At 41.3% G+C, this 10873-nt stretch overlaps 2 protein-coding genes across 2 annotated transcripts in view; one reads left to right on the top strand and one right to left on the bottom strand.

Annotated features, from left to right (window-relative positions):
- Positions 1–732: 732 nt before the first annotated feature.
- SARC_06274 (hypothetical protein) lies at positions 733–1295 on the top strand (the record flags this gene model as incomplete). The annotated part of the gene is made up of 2 exons (XM_014299837.1): positions 733–855; positions 960–1295. 2 exons carry the CDS (start codon positions 733–735, stop codon positions 1293–1295), a joined length of 459 nt encoding a protein of 152 aa, XP_014155312.1.
- A 3018-nt stretch (positions 1296–4313) lies between these two features.
- The window catches only part of SARC_06273 (hypothetical protein), a 7534-nt gene continuing 974 nt past the window's right edge, over positions 4314–10873 (bottom strand). Inside the window, exons 2-14 of the mRNA XM_014299836.1 lie at positions 9478–9646; positions 8943–9101; positions 8488–8668; positions 8100–8327; positions 7557–7721; positions 7177–7371; positions 6856–6994; positions 6265–6496; positions 5888–6047; positions 5444–5678; positions 5053–5232; positions 4631–4812; positions 4314–4501 (exon numbers count right to left, since the gene is read on the bottom strand). Of these exons, the coding sequence (XP_014155311.1) occupies positions 4367–4501; positions 4631–4812; positions 5053–5232; positions 5444–5678; positions 5888–6047; positions 6265–6496; positions 6856–6994; positions 7177–7371; positions 7557–7721; positions 8100–8327; positions 8488–8668; positions 8943–9101; positions 9478–9646 (2360 nt within the window). The 3' untranslated portion in view covers positions 4314–4366. The remainder of the gene's footprint in view (positions 4502–4630; positions 4813–5052; positions 5233–5443; positions 5679–5887; positions 6048–6264; positions 6497–6855; positions 6995–7176; positions 7372–7556; positions 7722–8099; positions 8328–8487; positions 8669–8942; positions 9102–9477; positions 9647–10873) is intronic.

Genomic DNA, 10873 nt, shown 5'->3' with positions numbered 1-10873 from the left:
AACTTGATAGACCGCCTGGTCAAGTATATGTAGAAACCGACCATTTACTGTTGTTGGGACTTTGGAAGCGTTTGGGCAATGATGATACTGTGCGAGGTCGACGAATTCGACGCTGGTTTCTACAGTTGCAGAACTTCAACTTCACATTTTCATATGCTAAGGGTAAGGATACGGGTGACGCGGATACGTTATCTCGACTCGCCGGAATCGATGACGAGGCGGTTAATATGGCGATGACGTTGCTAAGCGACGAGGATGAACTAACCACAGACGAGCTGCTACTCGAGCTACATCAGGACCTTGCTCACGTCGATTACAAGAGATTGGTTGACTTTTACCAAAAGATCACCAATGAAGAAGTGAAGGAGCAAGAATGCCTCAGGGTGATCCAGGATTGCAGGCCATGTGCACTTATACGACGCGGCATGGTTCGTGGATTGCCTGCTACTGCACAAGAAGCCCGGTACTTCATGCAGTGAATTTACGTGGATGTATTCTATATTTTGCGCAATCAGAAACAGGGCACTCAAATGATCGTGCTAGCGCAAGAGAAGTTCATAAAGTAGATTTGGGGTCATGAGTTGTCAAGCAGGGCATCTCTGGTTACTTTGAGGGTAGTCATTGATGTGTTGCTACCTTTTGGTATACCCGATGAAATTGTGGTTGACTCAGGCAAGAAGTTCGACAAAAGCGATTTTGTTGGATTCTGGGCTCGATTGGCGGCACATGTCCATGTTACCACAGTTGAGCGCTGAGCGCCACGAGGCCAATGATCAAATTGAGAGGGCCAACCGTACTATGAAGGACTGGCTGAACAAGAGTTTAGCTTCTGGTACGGCGAAGGATATATGGGAGGTGATACTCGCATCCAACCGAATAGTTCATGCGGGATCGGAATGTTCGCCAATTGGACTAGTGATGCGGGGTCAAAATGGGACTTCATGGAAATCTTAGATTAGGCTTGCGAGAATTTGCTGAAGGCACAAGTGAAACGTGTTGCAAATGCCACAGCTACTACAACCGAGCTTGTGCCGCTCGAGGTTGGTAATATTGTGTGGAAGTGTCGAGACTCCATACAACACAAGGATCAGACTGCGTGGGTTGGGAAAGGCTTGCTCGTTGTTCGTGGTCCGTATGATGGCGATCAATACGATATTCGGGCACGAGGTGGCCGAACTGTGAGAGCCCATCGTGAACAGCTTAAGCTAGCGGTCGCCAGCCAAGAAGACAGGTCGGAGCCAGCACAAGTACTAGTTACCTTGAAGGAGTACTTGTATACGGTTGAATGGTTCTAGGCTATTGCTGAGCGGTTCGAGCGATATATTCGAACGAAGTCTGGGGAAATGGAATTCAAGTATTCGTCGCAATCTTGACCACTCTGCATAAATTTTGCCCAGAGACTTGGAAGGATTTGGTCCCAGAGGATGTTAAGGAGGACTTCATGAATAAATTTTTGAACTCTTCGGATCGGTCAAAGCCATACATTAAGGGCATCCGTCAGTTCGTCAATGATGAGAACAATGGACGCCAGAAGCGCTTAGCACCGGCGCATCCTTAGGCTGGCGGGCGTGTGAGAGTACCGGGAATCTTAATGAATTTTCGAGACTCTTCGGTACCCTGAATTTTGGCGGGTCCCAAATGATGAGTCATGATTTCAGCAATTCATATTGGGTTTTTATTTCAGGGTCCAAGCCAGGGTTATTCGTATATAGACATGCCCTGATAATTTTCGAGTGTCATTCTACATGGGTCATACTTAAAATTGTCAATGTATATTAACGAACACAGCAAAGTGTCTACGAATATACATAGACGATGACGCCATGATAAAGTTCGAGAACATCGTGGCAGAGGGTTTTCTAGGCCCGTACCTTCCCCTCTCACTACGAGTGTTATAGTTATAGTTAATAGCCTAGGATGTTAGTAGTACAAGTTCGTTCGGGAATAGATAGAGATAGGTCCCGGCGGACTATAAAAGCAGTCCACGTCCAGCGTTAGAGTTCAGGCTTTCACTAAGAATATAAGGAACACAAGGACGACGAGGACTAAAGACTGCTGATGACCTAAGAATGAAGCTACTGATACCGAATTTGGGAATTTGTATTTTTTTTTGGCGCCAAACTGTGATTATATTTTTTGGGCTGATTTGTACAATTTAGGGGGCTATGACCGATTTTGGATTTGGAGAATAAGGTCCGAACTTTGGGAAATCCGAGGGACCTAAAAATAAAAAATAGATTTTAATAAATAACGTAGCCACAAGAGACCAAGATCACTAGCCTTCAATTAAAAAAAAAGGGTCAACAAAAATCACAAATACATATGTATGTAATATGTATGTAAATATTTTTAATATTATTGTTTACATATGGTGTATGTGTGTACTTTAAAAAATATATTTACAAGAGACGATCACTTTGTCGATTGATACTCGGCTAGATCTATCTACCGCTGAAAACCTTAATTATCGCAAGTATGTCTCAAGACACTTCCACAGGCACATTCAAATATGAGAAAGAAACTGCCAGAAAATACTTCTACATTGGCTTTGTACTGCTGCCTTTAGTTTGGTTGATAAACTTCGTCTGGTTTTGGCCTACGGCACGCGCGTCTCAAGACAAGGAAATTAAAAAGTATGTCTGGTTATCTTTAGTAGGCGTAGGTATTTGGGCGTGTGTGATCACAAGTTGGTTTCTCTACTATCAGCAGCACCGTATTGGATGGGGTCAAGCAGGTGACAAGCTATCGTTCATTGTACCGAAGGGTGTGGTATGAAACCAATTTCAATGAAGTATGGCGGGTTAGAGCACACCCCTATGTGACGAAGAGGAGTGAATCTACACGAATTGTATGAAGCTGGAGCGGACGGACTCATATTAATCAGACCCGAGTGCGAGGTTTATACAGTTTGAGATCTCACTGTCGTCATGTTGTAAGGATCTCGCCATTATCAGTTGCTGCTATGAGGTCTATATGACTAAGACTTCATGTCAATCAGAAAAGCTGAAGTCTATATGACATGAGATATGATATCAATCAGGAGCGAGTATGAGATCTATACTACTAAGGTCTCACCATAGTCAGATCGTAATTCAGAGGTTCAAGTGACTACCATACAGTTAAATAGAGGTCAAGGATGAGTGCAATGACTGTGGCCTTTGAAAGTGCAAGGTCTCATCTACTCAAGGCACTCTATCCATTTAATTGTCCGTAAGCACTAACCGAAACACGATTAGGGCTCAAGTAAGGTATCGATATGTAAATAGGAGAAAAATAATTGTTGGTACTCGGGACGGTCTAAGTGGCCATTTGCAGTATTTGACGCTGATCCACTTCGTTTCTTGTCATGCTGGTGCCGCTACTCTTCGACCCTGGCTGATGCGATTGCTGTTTGGCTTAGACTTTAGCTTTTCATTCCGATCTAGTAGTTAATCTCGTGATGTAGATGAGCTACCGAAGCAGTGTCTACTGGCAAGCCGTCTACAGTCGCATTTATATCGATGCAAATCCATGTTGGATAATTGCGTACACAGAACGCACAAATCTATATAAGAAGATAATATATCTTACGTTTTGGGGTGCTATATTGTGGTCCTTTGGACCAGTATACAACCGTTCCGTGCGAGATCAGGCAGAAGACAACAGTTGTCTAATGGTCTCGGAGGGCAGGTCTCTGAGTGTCCTCCGAGCCCAGTCGTGTAGTATGTACAGAAGTTGGCAGAATTAGTATATAGATGATAATCATCACACCACAACGGAATGAGAATTCTCGAGCTAATCTGTCTTGGATGACTGATAATACGAGAATACGATGCACGATAATATTTCCATCGCCTCTTGACCATGGAATACATGCACAATTACCCTTCAGTTATACAGGTAGAATAACTCCTTTCCACATATATTCCTTGTTTAGGATATTTGAATTTCGCACAATAGACAGAAAATGCTAGCAGGCAGTGACGCATGTACTACGGAGCGACTCCAAGGAATGACCCAACTCCAGTTGAATTTTGCCCAGCATGAAGTCACACACCTGGTCAGCACCACTCTATAGTACGACGATACATACCGATTCGATCTCGCGGACGAGAGTACATGCATAGTATCCATGTAGAAAAAATCAAGTGATTTACTCGAATCTACAATAAAGTGAAAACAAACAAGCTGAACTTGATGTACAGTTCAATGTATATGAAAACTCAAACGTATCAATTAATACATTGGAATAAAAATACATCCACAATCAATTTTCGGACACAATATCCGATTCGGCGATATGACGATATATGCACAAAACAATGATAAAAGGATCGCATGACATGGCAGCTTTACTCGACAATGTTACGCTAAGCCAGATATTGTTTTATCTTGATCTTCCGCCTCGAGCCCTCTTCGAACCCCCTCCACGACCACCCCTGCTTCCACCCATACGTTTGCGACTGTCTCTTGCACCGGTCATCTTCCGTCTCTCATGGGCATCTTGTTTGTAATCATTATTCTGCAAAAGGGTGGGAAGATCTATTAGCAACCAATCCACACCAAAGAAACCCCTGATTTACTGGATGGCTTTGGTAATATCGCCTGAGATAACCAAACAGGTCAGTTACACAGAATTTTTCATACACACCTCTCCAGCATTTTCCAGCAACTCAGCAAAATCATCCGCATCTCCAAACACCGACGCCTTCTTCTTCTTCTTGTCTTTCTTCACATTACGATGAAGTTTGCTTTCTGATTCCACTTCATCTGAATCGCTATCTGATTCACTGTCATCGTCACCGAAAGCGATTGATTGGGGCATGTCCTCATCTATTTGACGCAGGAAAGAAAACAAATCACCATGTTCAGGTAAGTGGTGAAATGATTGTGAGAATATTTGCACGTTGTAGTAGGTAGCAAAACATTATTATAGCATCAGACCAACTCCAAGGTATACTAGCACACTTTCATCAACAAATGAATAAACCATTGCCATATTTGCAACAGCTATACATTGTATACAAAATAAGAAAATAGGATATAGAAGTATATACGTTCCAATCGCCCTACCATCTATATCATCACCACTTTCGCCATCGTCACTGCTGGGAGCCATTGCGACAGCTTCCCAATCCACATTCTCCATACCATCGCCATCAGCCCCGTCATCTTCACCATCACCAGCAGCCTTTAATTGATCGTACTCGTACTCGCCATCTGATCCAGCAGCGAAGCCTTCTGCGGCATCCTCTGATATGTGTTACAAAAGTCACGAATATATGGTGTTTAGTGTGTACATTCTCAGGGTTTGTCATGTTCGTGGTGGAGATAGTTGGGCGTAAATGTATGTAACAAGTTATGTATCTATGCGAACATCATTCCACAGCTGGAGAGATACGCGACACTAAATTCTCAATTGCTGTATCAATCTGACTTAAATAGCCGTACAAGGTGTGCATACCATCACTCGATACTTCGGCTATACCGGAGGCCTCCATCATAGCCTTTCGGAACTTCTCGTCATCGCCCAAGTCAGCTTGATCGTCACCTATCTCCATATCATCTATATCACCGCCTCGTTTATTTATCTTCTTTCGGTCTGCTTTCCGTTTCTCGGCAGTCTTTGTTTCCGTTAAGTATTGATGCATGAACATATTCTCGGGTGCCACCAGGCTGGGAATCTTGTTGGCAAATTTCTGTTGCATGGAAAATGACGAGCGATCCGCATATTAAGTTTAGCGCAATAATATTAGATATGGCGTATCCGTATGGTGATGTGGTGTAAGGACCAAAGATAACTATAACTTAGGCTCATCAATCAACATGTGAAGCACTCAGACATCCACCAGTATTTTTGAGGGGTGTAATTAATGATATATGTCTCTACACGATTGCAACCACATACCTCAGAAGTAGTATCATCATCAGTTGCCGCAAACTTGCGCCGTTGCATGAGACTGATGCCGCGTGTACTTTCCTTCTTCTTTGCATTTTTGTATACAAATTTATCCAAGAAATGTATCAGCGTGAAATCCACCAACGGATCGGACGAGTACTCTATTTTCCTGTAGTGTGAAGGGCCCAAGCTAGATATGAGAATAAAGTAAGGCGGGCAAGCGGCCGTTGAAAGTATGAATATACTGGCTAAAAGCTCCTCACCAAAATAATATCACAGATTATGGAGTACCATTGATACTCCTAGTATTTACCACAGTATACAACCTGAGGAAATTCTAGCGCAATGGCAAGTCATGTTGAAAAGTAAGCTCCACGGGCACATACCTGCCCATCAGTATGGTTGCAGCGAATTTCGCCACCGAAGGATGGTAATGTCTCGCCAGAAGGGTGAGCTCCCACAAACACGTGGTGTCACCCCCTGCGTATAGTGGTTCTCTTTTGGTGGGATCATAGCTACCGTATACACTGGCCCAGTTTTTGGGTGTCTGCCTGGCTTCCTTGGATTCTTTTGACTCCGACTCAACCTCGCTGTTACTTTCGGCCTCCGTCACCGTGCCTGGGTAAAAAAATAGAAATAGGATAGTGAATAAATGTGCACTGACTCTAAGATTTTGGCATGGCTTCCAAATTTTGGGTTGTTCAAGATATAAGCTGGAAAGAAGGCATAGTCTCACATTTAGGAATAATAAATATATATCAGCAAATTCACACATATATAGTCATACAAATACACACACACGCACACACAAAATAAAATAAAATTGAATATCATATAATAATAATGCTATATACAATAAAATACATATCATATACGCGTATACATGTGCGTAATACTTGATTTCAAAAAAAAATATACGGACAATTTTTGTTGTTGAAAATAATGTATCTGTATTCAGATGAATAAATCAACCATACTTATTGTTTCCGTTTGGTCGGCCGCTGTGTCGTCGAAGGAAGGTTTGGGCGCTTTTACTGTGATCAGAGCTTGTAATTGTGGCTTGCTGACTATAATTTGTGATATCATAAACAGTACAGCAGTGACAAACGGGGGTTCCTGATGAAGTAGATAGTGCGCGGTTAGATTTTGCGCCAGAACAGTTATAAAGAGGACGAATACTACGTTCGATACACAAATAGCGAAACGATTAATGAACATCAGTGCCAGTGCATTCTTACTGGCTTAAAAACGCTCGTGACATATGTAGTCCACAGGAATGGCTTAATTACTATGCATACCTGCTCCATACATAGCTGTAGTAATCGTTTCGTAAAAGCAGCTACTCGAGGTATTGACTGATCTACTGTCATGGCTTTGTATACAATGTTCAAAAACGCAGCATGCCTGGCAGTTGCATATGCATCTACAGACCAGAGCAGATGATATAGGGTCCTATAGTATCTGTCGGTGACTGTTTGCCGAGAGTGCATGACCTGTGAATATGTACAACAGAGTAACTTCAGTACCCTTATTACGAAAGCTCTCACCGAATGGAGTATATCTACATCGAGGAGACGTACTAGGAGAAAATGAATCCAAGGTCTCAAAAATCGAAAGGATAAATGCTTATAGCTTCACCGGTGCTACATTTTCATGTACAAATACTATAGATATATACCTGAAATAACAACATGAGCGCCTGCACGGCAGTAGCGAAGGGGGATAAGTGGACGATCTTGAAGAGTGTATCAAGGTGTTCATTGTACTTCTCATTTGTTACGTTGGCGTATGGGAAAGCTCGGTTCACCCCAGTCAAGAGAGCGGCTAGAAGCTTGCTCTCCACCTGTCAAATTAAGTTTTCAGTAAGAGCATTATAGGGATAAGTAATACATCTGCTTCTATAGGAGAGCATGGAAGTATATGAGATACTGAAAGCAGGTCGGGCTATGTATATTTAAAAAAAAATCAGCACTATTAAGCTGATAAAAACATATTACATGCATATATACCCCAACACACATGCATCAGATAAAGTACATTTACAATCGCATTCCCGAAAATACTACGTGATAGTGTGATGATACGAAACCCAATAAATATTATCACATGGAGATACAAACATCCAGGTAGATGAGATCTGGCATATAATACGCACACTCATTCATACACAGGAGGCCTATTTCATCCATCACCAACCCTTCACCAACAACTTATGACGTACCTCTCCTTTCTCTACCAAGTGAGAGAACAAGGCCAAGTACAACTCGATGAGTGTGGTAGCCAACTCAGCCTCTTCGTGTGATAGGATGATTTGATTGAGGAAACACACAGAGTAGTAGCGCGCACGGGCACTAACGTTAGAGCGGTATACTAATTGTTCTATCTCCCGAACAACAACGGTCTTCATGAAGGGATGACGCTTCACCAACAGGCCGAGAAGGTAGACTACCTACAAGTTGAAGAAGCAAACAGGAGTAGAAAAAGAGACATGCCTTGATCAGAGCTTAAGGCAATCGAACGAGAGGCATAGAGTGCACGAAGGACAATTCTTCCATACACACCCATAAGAATTGCAAGATTTGAAGATGAGCGTGTACGTTGAAAGATACCTTTGATGCCACCTTCTTCTCAGTATCTCCCATTTTATTCACAATGAGTGCGAGCAGATTCTTTTCCTGTTCAGGCTTCTCACTCAACAACGCATGTGCTATGCGGAGCGAATTGGATTTTATTGACTGCACTTGTGATCGTGACAGCATCTCAAGAACTCCAACGTATTGCAAAAATAATCTGTGAGATACAAGAGACAGTTCAGAAAGGAGCAGCTACATTCAGCAACATAGGTGTGCGCGGGCAATTGTGGCCTTTGGAGTACAGATGTGGTAGAAATCCGTTTGTGCGTTGCAAGTATGAACAATTCACTAGTAGAATCTGTGGTTATGCAAATCATCAAGTCGTGTAAAATGATACAAACTAACCTCTTTACTCCATAAATATCTTCGAAAGGAATGATAACTAGCGTTTGCACCACATAACGTATTCAAAAAAATAAATTTCTACCTACCGTTTCAGGACATCCTCGAAGAACCACATGCTCAAGTGCTTGTCTGATGCTCCTGCACTCGCCAGGGGCTGCTCGTGGAAGAACTTAAGCTTTCGGTCTCCAGGCAGCAGAAACCGAACCCATACTTCCTCTAGATTCTCTACAGCCATAGTGCTCTCTCTGATACGCGAGAAATACATGTCCAATGAAACTTTCAGAAGTTGATGATCTTGATATTGAAAGTATAACGTGAGACCAGACTAGAGTTGCAAAGACAAGCCAGTAAATAGCCATGGTCGGAGTATGATCGAGTCTATTGCACTGACTACGGAACTGTAGTTAAAACAATACAAGACTTTACAGCCCAGGTTTTAAAATTTTGAACATGAAAAACAGAACAGGATCGCGCATGCAGTAAACAATACGAACTAGGCGTATGCCAGCAAGTATATCGTACGCATACGTTAGGTTGTCACTTCAAAGCTTGCCTTAAGTATACAAGCACACCTATTGATGACCTCTGGTTTTCGAGTAAACAAGCAAACATATTGATTACCTCTGGTTTTTGCTACTGGCCATGGTACATAGTTTGCGGAGCGTTTTGATATTGTGCAGTGCACTCTCTTGCAGTAGAAGTGCCTGTGTACTCGTCTTATCACTCAGAGTCCCAGATGTTAGGAAATTACGTACAATCTTCATATCTGCCGGCTTCAGTCTTTCTTGCTCTGTAGGTGAGGAGGAAAAGAAACAGCGTGAGTACGCAACAAACAATTATGATTATCTGCGGATAGAGATCGCCAGACAATCGCTTTCGCTTTCCGTGAACGAATAAACACCTCAACCCTGTCCTCCGAACTCACATAAGAGAGAGGTGCAGTTGGCAACACTGTGGTGCAATTGGAGTATCCGCTACACAACGTAAAAAATCGATCAAGGTGTGGCTTGTTCCGCAATACGTACGAGGCAATTGAGCTTCAAGATCGAAATATTTGAAATAGAAATGCGTGGTTTCATAATACTACAACAAGCAATCCAAGCACAATTTCAAGTTCAGTCCCACCAGCTTAGATGCTCTCCATTTATACATACACCTTGGAGGAACTTTTACTAGGCGTAAATATATGGCACACTTACAAATCAGTTAGTAGAATCGCAATTCAAGAGAAAAAACTCATCACAAAACCACAATACAGATAGAGAAAATGAGTGCTTCAACAATCACTCATCAGCTTATAAATGTATTTTTTATATATGCATAAGATACACATGCATCATACGTATGGCGATGTATACTTGCAAGGTTATGTTTGTGCTACATGTATATATATATACGTTTACCTATCGCATACGAGACACATTTTTATTGGCATGTAGATATTGCACTGTAAATTTCTTACCATTTGTTTCATACAGATGCACAACTACACGTTAAGAATATATATACACACACACACACACACAAATATATATATATATATATATATTGTATACATATATATATATACATATATTGTATACATATATATATACATACCTATATCTACCTACCTACATACATACTTACATACATACAAACAAAAAACATAAAAATATATGTATTCATTTTATACAAGTCACAACAATATACGCACATGCACATGCACACGCAAATAAATATATATATATAAATATATATATTTAGGAATAAATTTGTATTTGTATACACACTTATTTATACTCTTTCATACACGCACAATTACACAAACATGCCATTACACAGTACAATATATACAAATATATATGCACATCTCCTTGCATCAACATCAATATATATAAATACACTACCACGCACACATACACACAACACATGTTTATATGTAAATATATATCTATTAGTGATATATATATATTCGAATAGTGATATATATATATATAATATAGCATGCAAGTACAACGATGTAAACAGAAGTGTA

The sequence above is a fragment of the Sphaeroforma arctica genome (genome assembly GCF_001186125.1).
Source record: "Sphaeroforma arctica JP610 unplaced genomic scaffold supercont1.440, whole genome shotgun sequence".
NCBI classification, from domain to species: domain Eukaryota; class Ichthyosporea; order Ichthyophonida; genus Sphaeroforma; species Sphaeroforma arctica.
This window is presented reverse-complemented; position numbering and strand designations above follow the sequence as displayed.